Source organism: Rhamphochromis longiceps, linkage group LG23, assembly GCF_057381845.1.
Source record: "Rhamphochromis longiceps isolate RC_006_pf linkage group LG23, R_longiceps_female_GT1.1, whole genome shotgun sequence".
NCBI lineage: Eukaryota > Metazoa > Chordata > Actinopteri > Cichliformes > Cichlidae > Rhamphochromis > Rhamphochromis longiceps.
Window position 1 is genome coordinate 5,981,473 of NC_140578.1, and position 19,435 is coordinate 6,000,907.

At 41.4% G+C, this 19,435-nt stretch overlaps 1 protein-coding gene across 3 annotated transcripts in view; it reads left to right on the plus strand.

Moving 5' to 3' along the window:
• The window catches only part of pip5k1ca (phosphatidylinositol-4-phosphate 5-kinase, type I, gamma a), a 53,470-nt gene that overhangs the window by 9,627 nt on the left and 24,408 nt on the right, over nucleotides 1–19,435 (plus strand). For all 3 annotated transcript variants that reach the window (XR_014909569.1, XM_085397689.1, XM_085397690.1), the window contains exons 2-6: nucleotides 12,880–12,911; nucleotides 13,835–13,921; nucleotides 14,309–14,439; nucleotides 14,538–14,655; nucleotides 19,148–19,300. Coding sequence is in view for 2 of the 3 variants with exons in the window: in XM_085397689.1 (XP_085253815.1) it covers nucleotides 12,880–12,911; nucleotides 13,835–13,921; nucleotides 14,309–14,439; nucleotides 14,538–14,655; nucleotides 19,148–19,300 (521 nt within the window). In the remaining variant the exon portion in view is untranslated. The remainder of the gene's footprint in view (nucleotides 1–12,879; nucleotides 12,912–13,834; nucleotides 13,922–14,308; nucleotides 14,440–14,537; nucleotides 14,656–19,147; nucleotides 19,301–19,435) is intronic.

Consider the following 19,435-nt stretch of genomic DNA (forward strand, 5'->3'; position numbering starts at 1 on the left):
AATACAAATATGTGACTAGTAGCTGTGCAGGAAAAACAGCTTCCCCACATCTTTTTGTATTGTAAGACTCACGGTGTCACATTACTAAATACAGCAATAGTTTGATCTGAGGGCTGTTTTTCTTTTCGTCTCTGCACCTAACCAAGATGAGGCATAAAATAACAGGTCTCTGTAGATTATTTATTGCATGTGTGACAATACCGACTGAGACATTGTTGTGCAGCTCTGTTAGAGGAGATTACCTTCTACTGAGTCACCGCTGCCTGCAAAGATGCTGCTCTCAGCAACAACACAGCAGCACACAGTAGTCAGACTGATCACCTCCGTGTTTATTCCGACTATCTTTCCTCTCCTCTCCTCTCCTCTCCTCTCCTCTCCTCTCCTCTCCTCTCCTCTCCTCTCCTCTCCTCTCCTCTCCTCTCCTCTCCTCTCCTCTCCTCTCCTCTCCTCTCCTCTCCTCTCCTCTCCTCTCGAGTCCATAAAAGGACTTCTTTCTCTTGGCTGACAGCTTTCATTGCATTTTGAGGATCAGCAAGGATCACTAAGCTCAGTTCTGATCTGGCAGCTCAGTAATGAAAAACAGACTGAAATTACATAAGAGTTTGAGCACTTGAGTGTGTCATTTTGCCAGCAGGACTTAGCTGTTTTTAGCTTTGCCCAAGAACAGAGTTCTGCAACTCAACCCTGTCTGTTTTTGCAGGAAAGCGAGACCTCCCTGTGGGAGCGTAGGACATGGCCACTCTCGACGTGTAAATCCAATGATATTAAAACAGTTAAACCATTCTCACTTGAAGGCATACAGAAATGCATGGTAACTGATCCTCTCCACATTGAAATAGTAGTTATTAAAACTTCTCATTTGTGTTTGCATTGACTCCGTCTGCATATTGGCTTGTGCACTGTGAGCGGGTGTCACATTCCCACAGACACACAGGTAGGCGTCTGAATAGCTGACTGTCAGGAGCTGTTGTTTAATTGACTTTTCATGCTGTATGAAGTGTGTGTCCTTGGGATGTGTTTAAAACCTGCCTGCTATCACTAGACTTGGCCCAGCTTTAATAAAAGCAGCTCTCCCTGCATCCCCTCACCTCTGATTTCCATTTCAAAGTCCACTGAGCTTTCACGCTTCTCTGAGGAAAAATTACACTTTCATGCCCACCTGTTCCATTAGTCCAGTCTACAGTTTGAAATTAAGATGCAACTGGTGAAATTTAGAATGGAGTCATTAGCTGATATAACTGCCCAGCCGTCATTTCAGCCACTTTTCACTCTTGTTTTGAACATAAAAGACATCGGTATGGACGCAAATGATGGCAGACAGGTCTTGTAGTGAAGAGTGCATCTCTGATGATATCTGAGACATATGTAATCATTTATCTAATGTAAAATCAGTCTTACAGTAATCATTGAGCATCAGTTTTAACAGTTGGCCCGATACAAATGGATCCAGTAACCCAGAAAAACAGACAGACGGGTTCCTGCTCCCACCTGTCCCTGCATTAGTACCATCTTATCCTGATAATCCTGACAGTTAGCCTTACGGCCTGGGGAGAATGGTATTGGGATTAGGGATAGTGAAGTAATCATGACCATGACTTGGCTGGCTTTTTCTTTGGGATGTTGTCTGTCTGCAACACCAACAATACCTCCGACTTGCTCTGGTCAGTCGTGTCTGTACGAAGTGATCACGCTGCAACAGTAAAGAAAAGTCCGGAGCAGCAAATATTCCATTTCCAAAAGGGTTGGGATGCTGTGTGAAGTGTAAAAACAAACAAACAAACATTTGAACCAGAACCTCAATTTTCCTGATAGTGCAAATAACTGCCACATTTTAAATAATCAACAATAAAAGTCTGTGATTTTCCTGTTCAATAACTACTTAATTAATCCATTAGCTGCCTAAGCTATTTTTGCCAGGAGTTTGGAGAACTTTCTCATAAAGGTTCCATAAGTAAATATTTAGTTTTTATATCTGTGTGTATTTATCTGTCTATTGCTCATCATCCAGCTCCAGGCTATGTGCCTCAAAGGATCTGTTTTTGAGCCAGCTGCGGGCAGGAAGCGTTTCATTAAGCCTACTTGCTTGCTATTGATCATAATGGATGACTTGGCATAGTAAAAAGCTGTCCTCTCCTTTCGTGTTCTCACTGTATTTCACAAAGTGGATGATGTGTGCTGACAACAGAGGACATAGAGACTTTCCCCTTGTGTGTGCTCCCCATTGTTCAGTAAATCTAAGGAATCCTGAGGGAAAATACTTTGCAAAGAGAACATTGTGGATGTGTGCTGGCATCATAGTTCTATGTTAAATCACAGTAACATGTTTAGTAGGGGTGCAACGATAGACAAAATTCACGGTAGGGCTGGGCGATATTACCCAAAATTCATATCTCGATATTTTTTAGCTGGATGGCGATATAAGATATATATCTCGATTTTTTTTTTTAAAGCCATAAGTTAAGAACAAAAAGAGAGTTCTTAGTCACACTGTGTCCCAGATGTCAAATGGGCATTTTCTTTACATACAGCGTAGATGTAGAAATTACTCAAAAATAAATTATCAGCATTTATTAAATAATCATGGTCCATAAATAAAAGAAAACAATGTTGTTTTTGTGCATAACGAAAAGCTCACAATTGTGCAGTCAAAATGTAAACTAATAGACCCTGAGCGTAATAACAAAGAGACAGATTTCACAGCTGCACCACGTCTCTGAACAGGTGCCATGTGTGGTCCTTATACACACACAGTACGGTAATATTACGTTGAAGCACAGTACGTATCACTCCGCGAGGCGGCTCCATCAAGCGGTGCAGCTCCGTAGCTTAGCAAAGTCATATTAAAACATTTTTTGACAGATTGCTGAGCGCTGTGTACCACATAAAATCGGTTCACGGTCAGTAAGCACAACCAGAATTCATACATAAGGCGCACTGTCGATTTTTGAGAAAATGAAAGGATTTTAGGCCGTGCAGCCCCTCCTGGCTGCATGTCGTTAGCGCGGTTAGCTCGTTAGCGCGGTTAGCTCGCTAACACGTTGACACCGTCCAGCCCCACGCAGGGGGGGATCCGAGGTAACTCGCTAACGGAGATTTTCTTCTTTCATCTCGTCATTGCCTGCAGGTAAAGCTATGGGGGAGGGGGAGCTGTGTTCAGTGAAGGAGAGGCGAGGCCGAGTAACGTTGCGTAGAGACATAAGTGGACGAAAGAGAGGCAAACCTGCGGCTCCACAAGTATAATTATAACGTAACATAGACTATATCGATATAAACGATATTGTCACATCTTATATCTCGTATGAAAATATATCGATATTTTTAAAAAACTCGATATATCGCCCAGCCCTAATTCACGGTTCGGTTCGGTTCGATACTTTGGTGTCATGGTCATTTTTCAATACAAAAAATGTTCATGCTGTTTTAATTTGTCATTTATTAAAATTATAAATATATATTTTAACTCAAAAGTACAGTTTTTAAATGTAATGTTGCAGAAACAACAAAATAATTAAAAAAAAAAATCTATCTGATCGAGAAATCACTCTAAATCTCGTTAAAATGACATTAACTCCATAACGCGGCAAATCTCCGTTAACGAGTTACCGCGGATTGCCCCGTGTGTGGGGCAGGACGGCGTCAACACTTTAATGAGCTAACTGCGCTAACGCAGTAGTTCCCACCCATGTAATTGAGCATTGCGTGGCACATCCGACATACTGTTTTACTTTAGTCCATGACGCGCTTACCTTCAGGATCATACTTCACATGAAGACCAAAATAGTTCCAAAGGCCAGATCTGAATGAGGGTGGGGGAGGTTCAATTTGCCATGTTGCAACGAGCTTAGCTTCTGTCTTGCTAGCTTGTGCTGCGCTCAGTGGATCTGCGCTTGACAGTGCAGCCTGGGCGGAGTAGTCGAGCGCAGATCCACTGAGCTCTCAACACCGACAGCATCGTCAGAAGAAAAGTTGATCAAATAAATAAAAAAAAATTGTATTGTTCGATGCATATGCGTACCGAACTGAAAGCACTGTATCGAACGGTTCAATATCAATACGAGTATCGTTGCACCCCTAATGTTTAGAGATTGTTTAAACCGTATTTCCTGCTGAAGTTTGTAAGCAGGGTGTATTTGTCTCCCTATGCCAGCCTCTCTCTGTGTGTGTTTACATGCAGAAGCAGTGAGGATAAGCTGTAAGGCTATTATTCTGCCAGGGTGCCATAATTGCAAAGAACATTTAAAGCCTCTTTGCGTAGCTTAGCATTAGGAAGTTGATGACTCCCTAATTATAAATAACACCATAAAAAGTAGCTGATTAATAAAGAAAAGGCAACTGAAAGGAAATATTGACAATGTATGTTACCAGGCTTGTCTTAGATAGATAAGCACGCTGGAGTGCTGTGACAGAAACCAGCTTGTCAATGCTTTTAATCACTGTCTCTGCCACTAGCACTGGTTTCTTTGATCTGAGTCACATTAGGGCTGGAAATGTGGGTGCTAATGTGGAGAGTAAATAAAAATATGATTACAAATGAATGGGTCTATTCAAAACAAGTTAATTGACTCCAGAGATCCTGTTTTTCAGACAGGATCATGCCTGCTGTTCGTCCTCCTTTTAGTTTTAGTATTATATTTAATAAAGCCACTACATTTAAACCACCTGCCGAATTTTGCATAGGTCCCCTTCATGCTGCCAGAACAGCCCTGACCCGTGATTGCGTGAACTCCACATGACCACTGATGATGTCCTGTGGTAAGATGAAAATGGTGCTCAGAAATCAGGAGATCATCACATGTATCTGCTAAGTAAAGAGCGTCATTTAAAAAATCATCAAACGACACATAACACTAATGTACATCAGTAAACTATCACTAAGTTGTTATTACTGTTTCCTGCGCTTCATTCTGGACCAAAACCAGATGGAGGAGCGAGGACTACACAAGCTGGCTGGTGTGGTCATGGAAAAGTACACAGCCTGATGGATACTGAGCTCAAGGGCTCAAGGTTAGAAAGGCTTGATAACAAAGATTTCGGATCAGTTTTCCCTGTCTCAGTCTAAAGAGAAGTCGCAGTTGCAGTATTGGGTTTTTTTGTGGAGTCAAGTTTATATTAACCATCTTCTTAACAAAAAACAAGGAGAACCTGAGGGTATTCTGTCTTTCTGAACATCTGCACCATTCAGGACCTCGCCACCATTAGAGATAATATTACATTATATCATCCAGCGTTGTTCATTGGCTCTACTTTATGCTGCTGAGTACAGACTAGGCTGCTGTGTTGAATTTTTTCTGCATTTAAATACTGACAGAATGATGGATTTCTGCTTTCTGTGGGTCAGGCGCACTTTGACACGACTATCAAAAGCTGCTTTGTTGTGGCATGAAAAATTAACACCCAATCAATTGCTGGACCACCATCAGTGAGTCTCTGCCAAGATAATAACCAATCATCTCAGAGAAGCCGCTTACTTAGCTCATCCTCAGGGAGAACCAATATTGATCCTGGGCCAGACATTGCCGTCAGTAAGATACAAGGCTGTCTACAGTGTGTGTGATGTGAAGAATTACGCAAACACGCGAGTTGTTTCGTCTTTGTTAGTCATTTTGTTGTTTAGATTCACTAAAGAAGAATCTACTACATAAAGTAGTTCTGAGGATTTTCAACCCATCAGCAGGGAGAGTATCTGCTTCTTTGTGAAAGGAGAAGGGGACCTTCAGCAGGGCCCTGGTGTGAATACCTCTGGCCAAACAATCAGAAACAGACATCATGAGGGTGGCCTGAGAGCAAAATGTCCTCGATTGGGCCCTGTGTTCACCATGTAGCCTGATTGGCAGTTGCCATAGAATACCACAATTGGTAGGTCCACCACTAATGCCCTGTTCTGGGAGATCCCCCAGGACCCCATTCATGCCCTGATATTATAAGGGATGCATACAAACACATGGGGGCCATACAAACTACAGAGTACCATTTTTAATTACTTCAGTAAAATTTCTGAAAAATGGACCGCCCTGCTGGTGATACGAGAGGGGAGCGGGAGATCGACAGACGGATTGGTGCAGCGGCTGCAGTGATGCGGACGCTGTACCGGTCTGTTGTGGTGAAAAGAGAGCTGAGTGTAAAAGCAAAGCTCTCAATTTACCGGTCGATCTACGCCCCTACCCTCACCTATGGTCACGAGCTATGGGTAGTGACATACATGTGGCGGAAATGGGCTTCCTCCATTGGTGGCTGGCCTCTCCCCTAGAGATTGGGTGAGAAGTTCGGCCATTCGGGAGGGGCTCAGAGTAGAGCCGCTGCTCCTCCACATTGAAAGGAGCCAGCTGAGGTGGTTTGGGCATCTGACAAGGATGCCTCCTAGGCGCCTCCTGCGCGAGGTTTTCCAGGCATGTCCCACCAGGAGGAGGCCCCGGGGCAGACCCAGGACACGCTGGAGAGATTATATCTCTCGGCTGGCCTGGGAATGCCTTGGTGTTCCCCCGGATAAGCTTGAGGAGGTGGCTGGGGAGAGGGAGGTCTGGGCTTCTCTGCTTGGGCTGCTGCCCCCGCGACCCGGCCCCGGATAAGCGGAAGAAAATGGATGGATGGATGGATGGATGGACCAGCCTGCTTTTTTCACTTTTATTTTCAAGGTGTTTTTAAATTCATCAGTAATTTGATAACTTTGATTTAATTCAGACAATGTGGGATCTTTCGCTCTTAACACATTATCCAGTTCATGCCAGTATAGATTTCCAGCGTTTCCAGTATTTGCTGTTGGAAGTGGTTTTGCTTCCTGACTTTTAATTGTTTTGCCCCTTTTTAATGCTACAAACATGTTTATTACATTGCCGAAAGTGGGCATTTTAACCTAAGAATCTATGAGGATTGAGTCAAAATCAGTGTCAAGTGGCCACTGCGGGGAACTGCAGTTTATGGCACCTCTTGCTTCATTTTTCAGCCCTGGAGGTTGGCACTTGGTTTTATTTAGCTTATCTTTTCTTTTTTTTGTCACCCTGTTTGCACGTGTATGTGTTTGCATTATATCATATACTGCTGTGTGGCTGCACCAATGCCCTATTTAACAGCAGGATGAGAGGACATGTGGAAAGCAGCATCTGTCTGTTGATTCCAGGCACACGTGAGTTAGTCATAAAAATGCCGGCTGACCTCAATAGGGGCACCATGGAAACAAGAAGGAGAAAAAGTGTGTGTGTGTGTGTGTGTGTGTGTGTGTGTGTGTGTGTGTGTGTTGTTCAGGTCCACGTCATAGAAAGCAAAGCGTGATTGTACCAGCTCAGTGTCAAAGATGTTGGATTAACCTGAAAGATTTCAATAAATATGGGAATATTTCTAATGAGTCATTTATGCAGAGATCAAGAAAAATAGAATATCCTGTTTGGATCTTAGCAATCCGTGTTCCCCCCCCCAGAGAAGCGTTTCAATTTGCAGTATCCTGCACATTATAAAGCAAGTTTGGACAAGAGTAAATTTTATGTGTGTATTGGTATGTCTCAGGTTATTTTATCTCTTAGTATTGTAGACTTTTGTGGGGTTTTGAAGATTTTATCACACCTATTTTACATTATGGGAGTCGTGGAAACCCCAGTTCATACATTTCTGGAAAAGCATCCATTATCCAGCAGGGTTATTTCCTGCTGTTTGCTAACATGCTTTCCTGCATATTGATAGACATTGGATTGCTTTGATTCATCATTAGGCATAATTATCTAAGCTCTGTTGAGCAAATGCACAGGGTTTAATCTATAGTTTAGCAGAGATATGCGTGGATGGTCTTTCAGGAATTGGAAAACAACCAACTAGTAAAATATGAACATAATCATATAAGCGCAGGGGTTTTCAGAATGATGTACAGTCTGTCTCATTTCACCTCGCATGAATATTAGCAGCCAGTAATGGACGACTCTCTTCAGGGTTATGAGAAGAAGCCATAAACCAACAAATCGCCATTTAGATAGGAAACAGATTCAGCTAGGAGCTGTTTACTTGGAAGGGTCTATTTGTTGTTCCATCCCCTGAAGAACTCTACAGCTGCCATATAATGGTGGAGTGAGAACAATTTTTCAGTATCTCCTCGTTCTGCAGCTTCGCAACACTGAACAAGAAGGGTAAATATGTTAAAGGTAAATGCAGAGATACCACAGACATGTTATTAAATAAGACTCCTGTATTCATGGTCAAGGCATATAAATATACTATTGTTTTCACATTTTTTGTAGGTACATAAGCTTATTACTCTGTTTTTTCTTTATTGACTTTAACATGCTCTTATCAGCTTCCTGCTTGTGTGTTTATATGTGGCAGGAATTACATGAACAGCTGCAAGGCATTGTGATTTCAAGTCTTGTACTTCACGCACACACCCCACTTCACACCACTGCCAAGGCTGAAAAATTCATCATGCATCAACGGACTTCCTGCATTCAGAAAATATCCTTGGATTGTGATGTTTTCTTGAGGACATTCATTTCTCTTAACTTATATTTGTGAACATATGATCCGACTCTAAGGGGTAATCACTGTTTAGTTAGGCCTGACCCAACCTCTGGTAACATTTTAATCCAAATGTATGTTGGACTTTTTAAGTAACCGTGCTAATAAACAAACAGGCAGGCAGGCAATCTGAATCCATCAAATAACCTCCCCGTTGGAGTTAATTACGTGCTTGTAATCATAATATACAGTGATTGCATTTGAGGCTGACAGAAGCATTAGTTTAAAGGCTGAAATTTTTAATATAGTTTTGGCTCCTGTGTAATATTTCCTCTTCCCTAACCTATGTCCTTCTTTCCATAATTTAAAGTAATTTAATAATGGCTCGTCTGGGTTTACTTAATGTTGGCAAAGACCTGGAGGATGGATGGATTCTTTGAGTGAATACAACAAGTTACATTTAGACTTAGATTAAAAAAAGCCTTGTAAGTATCTTACACTCAGACTGCTGCTTAATGCAATGCCTGTGCAGACTACCGATATCTTACAGGAGCTTGTCAGAAGGCAGCCATCCAGCTGCAGTGTATGGACCCAATGTGTGGTCTGCTGTTACTTTGACTCACACACCTAATCTTGTGTATTCCCAGTCACTGCACAATCCCACATACCTTTGCGCGCATACACACTCTTGGGGCTGTCTTGACAGGTGCAGGCATGTGGAAAGGAAGAGATGTAGCCACAGTTAGTTAGATTCCTTTGCATACAAACACATGCAACACATTTGGAGCAGACACTGTGAAGTGACTGGAGAGATGTGGAAGAAGCACAAAAATCCAGCCAACCGCATGCATGTGCACACAGGCAAAATGAATAGTAAGCACACTGAAAGCAGCTGTGTCTTTCTGCACTGCAAACATTCCTCCATTGGCTTTTCTTTGTTTTACCCATATTTTTATTACTGGTTGTTCCACCTTGCAGGAAGCTGTCGTAGCACGCTTGTTTGTGCATCCCAGTGTGAATATGTGTGTGGAAGAGGGAGCAAGTAAGAGAGACGGAGCAGGAGGAGGGGTGGAAAACCGGCTACTGTGAGGCTCAGTCACATGGGCATGCACGAGAGGCAGGCAGGCAGACTAAGAGAGGCTGGCTATCATTTGAGCTGCAAGCACCAAGTCAAGCTGTGAGGATGCTCTCCCACTCCTGTACAACCCTGGCTTATAGGTATTAGCTGTTAGTGTCTCAGCTGGCGAGAGACAGTGAATCATAGTGTGCTGGTTAGAAGAGGAAGTCTCTGCAGAGTCCAGGCTGAAAGTCATGTTCAGTTCTCATTTAGCCTGTTGTGAATTGTTCACAGTAATGCGCACTCTGAAAATTGCTTCCTCGGGAGGAGCAGAGCCAACCCATTTTAAACCATCAAAAGCTTGTGCACATTCAGACGCTGGGATCTGGTAACATTTGCTGCATGAAAAACAAAATGAGCTTCCCTTTTACATTTCCTTCCACCACCTGAGATGTTTTCACACTTGCACTGCAGCTTTTCCAGACATTGTCCATTAATTGTGCCGAATAAAGCAAACACAGTTGCTTCTGGACAACAGTAGAAAGTGATCCCAAGGTAATTCTCCTGAAATTGTTTGCAGCTCAACCCAACTTGTACTTGATGGTTGATTCTGTGTCACCTTTTACAAGAAGGTACACCCTCTTTCAGTTCTAAGCTTTTATGTATCAGGACATAATGAAAATCATGTGGTTGACTATTTTACCAGAAAAAAGTGCAGAAGCGGTGCATGAAAAATTAAACGTAATCACCTTTAGCAGCAGTAATCTGAAATAATTGTTACCTGTATGACTTTATCAGCCGTTCACATCATTTTGAATCTTCTTTAAAGCGTTGCTTCCGTTCATTAAACCAGAGCATTTCAATCTTGCTGATGTATAGATCATTGCAGCACCTTGATTCATTTCTTTTTCTAACTCTAGAGCGCAGGTGTTGACTCCAGGCCTCGAGGGCCGGTGTCCTGCAGGTTTTAGATTTGCCCTTGATCCAACACAGCTAATACAATACACAGTTGGGGCGATCGTGGCTCAAGAGTTGGGAGTTCGCCTTGTAATCGGAAGGTTGCCGGTTTGAGCCCCAGCTTGGATAGTCTCGGTCGTTGTGTCCTTGGGCAAGACACTTCACCCGCTGCCTACTGGTGGTGGTCAGAGGGCCCGGTGGCGCCAGTGTCCGGCAGCCTCGCCTCTGTCAGTGCGCCCTAGGGTGGCTGTGGCTACAATGTAGCTTGCCATCACCAGTGTGTGATTGGGTGGATGACTGGATGTGTAAAGCGCTTTGGGGTCCTTAGGGACTAGTAAAGCGCTATAAAATACAGGCCATTTACCATTTTACAAATTGCTAAATGACCTCCTGTCATGTCTTGGGATTCTCCAGAGGCCTGGTAATGAACTAATCATGTGATTCCGGTGTTTTGACCCAGGATGATATCTAAAACCCGCAGGACACCGGCCCTTGAGGGCTGGAGTTCAACACCCCTGCTCTAGAGTCTGAGATGCAGCACTTGGGGTTTGTTTGCAGTTTCTCCAAGCATTGTATGGTTAGATCTTGGGTGGAATTTACTGGAAGGTTCACTCTTGGGAAGATTGGAAGCTGTCTTGAATGTTTTTCACTAAATAATCTCACTATATAACGATGGACTTCACACTGTTTGGAAATGGTCTTATAACCCTTCATAGAACCCTTCTTCTCTAAATCATTGCTGTCGTCTTTCCTCCTTGGCATCATGTTAACACACTCCTGAATTCTCCAGAAACCTCACACCTGCCCTTAATCCATTCATGGGTTTATTTTGATTAGCAGTATCTGCCTGATCCTAAACCTCTTTATTCCCATGTAAGCAGTAAGGATGTACTTTCTAATACACTGTTTCTGCACTTTGGTTACATTTGTGGTAGATAAACAATTCAAGATTAATTATATTTTTGATTATTTTTTTGAAAGAGGGTGTACTTTCTTTCACGATGACTGAATATTAATTGAAATGGCTGAATGGGCTTTCACCCAGCTGCTCCTCTTTTGTCCTAACGGCAGGGTTGCATGTTTCTAGGCGTGCAGCAGTGAGATTTGAAAGCAATATCTTCTCCAACAAATTCAGGCCTATCACCTTGTCATAAGCAATAAGGAACTTTCTGCTTTCCTCAGCGGTACGGGATGTGTTGTAACCTTACTGACACAATACCACAAGAAAATCTTTTAAACATTGCCGCTCCATCTGTTTCCCAAAAGTGAAAAGTAATCACATAAGCAAAACTGGTGTCCTCATCAAAGTGTCTCATCAGTTGTATTCATATCATCATGTATTTATTCCCAACTGTCAGGCTGTGTTGCTGCAGTTTCTCCATAAATTCCACCATCTGGGCTGCTGAGTGTGATAGCAGTTATGATGATAACAGTAACAGAGTGAGGCTGATTAATTCCCTCTCTGTCTGAAGCCATCTCTGAACCACCCTCTTCATCACTTTCCACTCTTTCTTTTGCTCATTTTCCGTTCTCCCTTTCCTGTTTTCCTACCCTTCTCTCCATTATTATGCTGAGTGTTATATATGTCTATAATTATGTCTATTTCAGGCTTTCCTGGTGGAAACAGGACTCTGATTGCCTTTCTCTACTGTTTACATCCTGTTATTAGGCTGGAAATGATCATAACATGGCAGATACTGCTTTACTTCATGTATTTACTGGTATGATTAGTATTTACTAGTGTAGCACGTTGTCACCATACTAGAACTGTTTATCTAATATGTTTAAGCTTGTCTCATGATATGCGGACGCACCTGCCCGACATCTGCAGATCACACCCACGGTGTTAAAACACGGGGACTCAGGGGTTGTTGCTGTGGTGTGATGTGCGGCTGGCAGCTTGGGAGCTGCAGCCAGTGTAAATAAATAGCTCAGAAAATGGATCTGTGGTCCCGCCGTGCCTTATTCACGCCACAGAGGCATATTGAGTTAAAGTTAAAGTGAGTTCATTAAGAGAGCTTGCAGTCACACGTGTATCTGTGAACCTGTACTTGGGCTGGGGTGGGTGGACTGTAAATGTCTGAATAAACCTATTGGCATTGGAACAAATAAATAGGATACATTTTGGTGCATAGTCTAGCCAACCATCACACACATGGGCTTCAGTGCCGCCTGCACAGCAGAATAATCAGTTGTACTTCATGAGGTTTTCTAAAGGACTTCGTGCCCTTGATGTTACTGTTTCCTGCAGTCACTCAGTCAGGCCCCTGCTTGTGTTTGACACTGTCATTACATAATGTTAGGCTGCTGCATCCACCCTGTGGGATTCATCTTTGTCACGGGAAGGACTAATGATGCTGAGTAATGGAGCCTCTCTGTCACAGAGCGACTTACAGCCAGTGCTTTGTCTCTTCTTGTCCCCTCTCTTACAGATGCAGCTGCTAAGAAAGCCTTCATCACAGAGGTGAGCCACCACCTGCACCTGTCTCTCTGTCTTTTACTTTGCTTTTTGTCCCATACTATCCCACTATAATGGTTTCATTTGAGGCTTTTAATTGGTGCTTGAAAACCGCCTCCAATGTCACTACAAACAGCACAAAATATTTAAAAGCATTAGTGATTTTTCTTCTTGTCTGTATTTATAGGACACAACATTTTATCAGCATGTATCCTTGCTCTCTACATACATATATACAGCTACATTTAAACTATCCTGAGTTTGAATAAGTAATCCTTAGTGAGGCAAAAGCTCACTCCACCCTTCTCTAAAAACATGGTTTATGGCCCTTTTTTATTCTGCTGTTCTCTCCAGTGTCAGCGAGAGCAGATATGATCATCAGCACAGAGCCCTGCCTGCACGTTGTTCAAATTGTTTTGTTCGGGAGGGGCACCCAATTAGAATAAAGGGATGTTTTCCTTAAGACAGTGGAAGAAGTGAGGCGCTGCACTAAAGCCCAGTATGAGATAAACAGGAATTATTCTGAGCCGCGACTCAAACTCAAAGCTGGAAATAAGCATAATAAGTCTTCTTTAATCCTCCTAATTTGATCAATCCCTTTTATACACAGCGCATTTTAGCAAGCCCTAAAGTATTGCCCAATTTGTTTAATAGGAGTGTGCAGATTATTTAAATCTACTTAAATACCAGTTTAAACCAAAAGCTCAGTGACCATTACGTACAGTGGCTCTAGAATTATTTGCAGTGGATAAGATCCTAAAATCATTACATCAGCTCCATTACATTAGCTGAGCTACAGTCTGTATATCGCTTCAAAATGACAAACATCAGACGTTGAAATTGCTGCCATTCAACGGTCTCCATTCATAAAGAAGTGCAAGTACTGCTGACCGGATTATAATAGTCTGCTTCTCTCTTCTTCTTATCAGATGGCCTCATCCTCAGGCCAGCCTGGTCAAGGAAAGAAGATTGGACACAGAGGGGTGGACGCATCAGGGGAGACTACTTATAAGAAGGTGCTATACTATACAGTTTCTGTTTCTAAGAGTGACCTTTGATATGCTATCGAAGAATAGTGCTATGTCTCTAGGTGTTATAAAATGAGTTTTTCTGCCCTGTTACACCCAAAAAAGGTTTTAGAGGCCAGAGGAAAATAAAGATTTTTCTTTCAGTCAGTTTTATTATCAGAGGTTAATTTATCTAAGAAATATATGCATTTTCTGTTTGTCTGGTAATCAGAAATATGAAATGACATGACGCAGACTCATTGCCTTTGTACACTTTATAGATGATACCATTAGATTCTACTGAAACATTTCTAAAGAGCAATCTCAGACTGTCCTGTGAGGTTTAGAAGAAGATGAAGAATTTCATTTTTGCCTTCTCCACTCCCTCTTTTGCAGACCACATCATCAGCCTTGAAAGGTGCCATCCAGCTGGGCATCGGTTACACAGTGGGTAACCTGAGCTCCAAGCCTGAAAGAGATGTGTTAATGCAGGACTTTTACGTGGTGGAGAGCATCTTTTTCCCCAGGTTTTGTTACACCCAAACACCCACTAAAGCCCTCTAGTGCACTAATAAGTGGAATTTTTTTAATTTATTGACCAGATGTTGTTATCCTAAACTTTTAGTGAAGGGAGCAACCTTACTCCAGCCCATCATTTCCCGGATTTCCGCTTTAAAACGTACGCTCCTGTGGCCTTCCGCTACTTCAGAGAACTGTTTGGCATCAGGCCGGATGACTACCTGGTAAGAGTTCACTCGTCTTTGTCTCTAGATCCAGACTACGTTTAAGGTCATTGAAAACACTTGAGTGGTAGCAGACCAATCAAGGTTGGTAGCAGACTTTCCTTTATTGGTTAAAGCACTCTTTGATTTGAATCTACACACACCTTATCAATAACATTTATATCCTTCAAATGTCCTGAAAGGACGATTTTTGACATTTCACCTTTTTTCTAATTTTAGATATAAATAAACTTCTTTTTAACGGCCGATAGTGGCCAAACCGATTTGACACAGAAAAAGGCATCACTGCAACTTGTTGGGGTGGAGGTGTAAACAACAGAATTAGAAGAAAAAAACTCTTGATAAAAAGTGGGATCTTAGTAGAGAGCTAAGTGAAAAGGAATGTGGACAATAAGCCATGAGACAGCATCTGAGAGGGCAGAGAGGAGAGGAGAAGAAGGCTGGAGAAAGAGAAGGCAGGTCTGGAGCTTGTCTCTCTTCCTCTGTCTGGGGAACCCGGAGGCTGCATGATTCAACGCTCTGCATATACATACACTGATTAGTCAGTGTTTTTGCATGCTCCATGTGCACTTGTCCTCAATGCATTGGTACTCCAACCACGTGGAAACACAGCATTGTGCCGGCTTTTCTCCCTTTTCTCTTTCAGTCAGCAAGTCATCTGGAGACATTTCACCACTGACTGGCTGTACTTATTATTCAGATTTTAGGTCACAGCATAAACTCAAAATTATAATATGAATCTAGAGTCCATATTCTCTTTTAATTCTTTTTTTTAAGCATTTCCTTAAGCACTTGGACATAACATAGGACAATCTAGTTGATTGTCTTAACTGGTAGATGGTGTTAATTGAACGGTGCTCAACAAATCCTGAATTGAAATTTATAGAAAATGCAGCAGCAGCAGAGGAAGTGGTATACAGTGGTCCCTCGCTATGACACGGTTCACCTCTCGCAGCCTCGCTATTTCGCTGAATTTTTTTGTGCAATTTTTCATGCTTTTATTTATTTATTTATTTTACTGTGCATTACGTTCTGCATCCTGATTGGCGGTAGACTATTGTCAATCAATCTTGTGCCATGTCTCCTGTACAGTACAGAATGCGTTCACCTTCTCAAATTAATATAAATCTTCGATTGCTAGCAGTGTGATTCCATAGTGCTGCACTAAATGTTTGTAAGTTTTCTCCCCAACAAATACAACAATGTTGATTAGACGTTTTGCACCATCAAAGGCAACCGCGGGTGCCTTTGGTTTCATTCTATAATACTGGACTTATTTTCTACAAAGGTTTGAACTTTGAGGGTTTTTAAACAAGAGAGAAAAGTGTGAAAATGTTCATGCCTGTCTGCGAAAAGTGTATAAAGTGTGTAGTGAGGGGTTTTACAGCCTTACAGCATCTATAATAATACTAAAAAATAAAGTTGACTCCTTTGCGGATTTCACCTATCGCGGGTTATTTTTAGGACTTAACTCCCGATAAACGAGGGACCATTGTAAACCTCACTAACCTAAGGGGTCAACACTTTAATTTGGGACATAGTCAACAAAACTTTCAATGATTTTTAAAATCAGATATCACTGATATTTCTGTACTTGCACACTTACGCACTGACGACCACTGAAATTAATTTAGACAATGCTTCAAAAGTAAGGCCAAAGTAAGATTACATTACATGATCGCTGGTTGTTGGTTAGACGTGCTACAGGAAAGACTTAATGTTCATGTTTAGTGTTCAGTCTGCTGTGGATTTTTGGTTGTAAGTTTAAAAAAACAACAACTTTCACTTCAACTGCAAGGCTAAAATTTATGGGCATAAAGTGCTATAATAATGATGATGATGATACATGCTATTTCTATATAGCATCTTTCTAAACCCCAGTTACAAGATACTAAAATAGCAGCATGGAAACATTTCTGAATGCATAAAAAGAGAGAAAAAAGACAAAATGATGACAGAAATCATTAAGAATACATAATAAAACATTATGAACAAGCCAGGTGCTGTTGTAAAAGCAGATAAGTGACGGATAAGAGTCAATTAAAAGCTCAAATTTTAATCTAGAACATAATTATTCTGTGACTTATGAACTGAAATGTAGTCTCACTATAAAAAAATACTGTATATGAGCCATTTCTGTTCACAGGTAGCTGATGTTGTTAGAGTTCATTAGTGGTGGATGTTAAAAAGTAATTTGTTACAGTAGAAAATTGCTGCCATTAAAAGGTAATTTGGAGGGTTAACGGCTTTTTGCATTACCAGAACACTTTGGTCGTATTTCCTCTGTCTCGTAACCAACAATAAGCTTGTTAGTGTTGCTACGAGTGACAGCTTCAGCCATTGCTGTTGTGGGGCTGTAGCACTGGCACCATCTAATCCAGCCTTTCTAACAAGTCACTCTGTTATGTGTTACCACCAACAAGTTATTCATAGACAAATCATTAGGGCCTGCCAGAAGAGATAATGTGTTGTTGACACATTTGTGGCGGCAGCTACTGATTTTTGTTATTTCCTGTGGACCTGCCAATTATGGGCCTTTCTGTTTTGTCAGTAAATAGTGATAAAGAGATGTTAGATTTTCTCACACCCAAAAAGACAAAGAAAGCTTAAATAGTCTCTGCAGCAGTTCTGTTCGCTGAAGGTTTGATGCTGTTTTATCACATCCCTAAAGAGACTTTCTCGTCTGATAAATTAGACATCTTAGTGTAGGGCTGTGCGATATGACCAAAATCTCATATCCCGATATTAAGACATATATCGTCCCGATAACGATATAAATCACAAGAATGTAGCATTTTCTGTAAATTCTGTGAATCTCGTGCACCTCGACTTGGTGAAGTATTTCCAGCTGCGCGTCATGTAGCTGGAGTCGAGTGTTTTAACCGATGGATGAAACTATACATTTTTAGACATAAGTTGTAAAGGCCGCCGTTTTCTTTGTGAGTATTTATTACACAGCGTGCTGCGGGGAAAAGCCTGTTCTAACATTTGAGTTTAAGGTTTATTTTTTAGCACCTGACGGCTCTTTTTTGCTTCTCATCCGTAAACATTCTGCATACTCTTTCACGTGATTCAGTTTATTTTGAAAAGTCTCAACAGGATCTTGAACTTTATTGTGAAAGGTTAATGTGGAAACTAAACCAGCGGACATGCGATGGTTTTGCCGTCGTTGTTGCTAACGACAATGCATAAAAACAGGGCTTGTCCATCTGTAGTGTGGTTATATTAAAAATAAGACAAAGAGAGAACTTTAGGAAATTAATATATCCACTACAGTGACCATCAAAACCATGAAAAAATATTGCTCTAAACAGTTTATTTTACGACACCACAAAACAAAAGATAGTGTAAAATGAAACTATAGACGTTTTTATATCGTTATCCGATATATATCATTATATCGAACAGCCCTAGTGTGAAGATGAGCCTCCCAACTGTTTGCTTATTGCTATTCCTAGTCAGCTTCACATTCTTATCCTCCCGTCCTGCTTAGGTGTGTTTTAAAATGTTGGAATTGATTCAGGAGAATGTTCAAATGTGAGTAATTAGCGGAAGTTGGATGGGGAGTGTTTGTATAAAAAAGGTTACAACATTGGAATTTTAAAAGCATGTTCTTTCAGCTTTGTGTTTGTTTCCATTGTAATTCTGTAAAATATATATTTATTCTATGTCCTTATATGTCCTATGTCCTATGGCCTTTTGTGTTTCATTAATATTCAAATTTGGGCTCTGTGTCTCAGCATGCTGGTGTTTGTGTTTGATTTCCAGTGTTTATGTTTATTATCAGCAGTGCAGGCAACTCCTCATTTATAGATTTGATCCCCAGAGAGCCAGAGAGTTCTAGTCAGCGTGGTATTCTTCATTAATATGTTGTTAACAGGAAGGTATCAGAGGAGATGTATAATGAAGTGCCGTAATTATTTTTCTGTGCTTTTTTGTGTTCCACTGGTAGCGTTTGCATGGATTGCAGTAATCTAAAAGAACCAGATGGGAAGGGTTAAGGGGGATCTATGCGGGGAGAGGTGAAAAGGAGTCGGTCCACTCAGCCAATTCCATCTTTATGGCAGCAGCAGCGGCTGTGATACAGAGCTTACGGAAGCAGTTAAAGTACTTAGGCGAACTCTTCTGAGTCATGGCTCAGTCAAATCTGAACACCGTTAACAATTTACTGAGTCAGTGTGACTCACACTGACTGAAGAAATGATCATGTTCCATGACTTTGTCGAATAGACTGCAACTTTAAAAAAAACATGTTTTCTGTAACTTGTCTACGAAGTTGCGTTCAGTTTCAGAGTAGTACAATTTGTGCGTCTTGCAAACAGAGTACTACTAACAGCTAATTCAGTGTACTTTTACTGAGTACTATATCCTCTACGTAAACAATTGTAAGGTAAAACTAGGTCAATATTCTCATCTATTTTAAGTTTTATTTATAGTTGTTTTGTTTAACTTTTTCATAACATTGGTCATTTTTCTGTGTGTAACCCTGCAGTACTCCCTGTGCAACGAGCCTCTGATCGAGCTGTCCAATCCTGGAGCGAGTGGCTCAGTCTTCTACCTTACAAAGGACGATGAGTTCATCATCAAGACTGTGATGCACAAGGAGGCTGAATTCTTACAGAAGTTGCTGCCTGGATACTACATGGTAAGCAGATTGTGTGCATGACAGCGTACCTAAAATAATAATAATAATGATAATCATTTTGTGCTCAAATCGGCGTGTCCCACCAAAGAAGTTCAAATGAACTGCCACAGCAGCTGTTCTTCCATGTTTTATTTA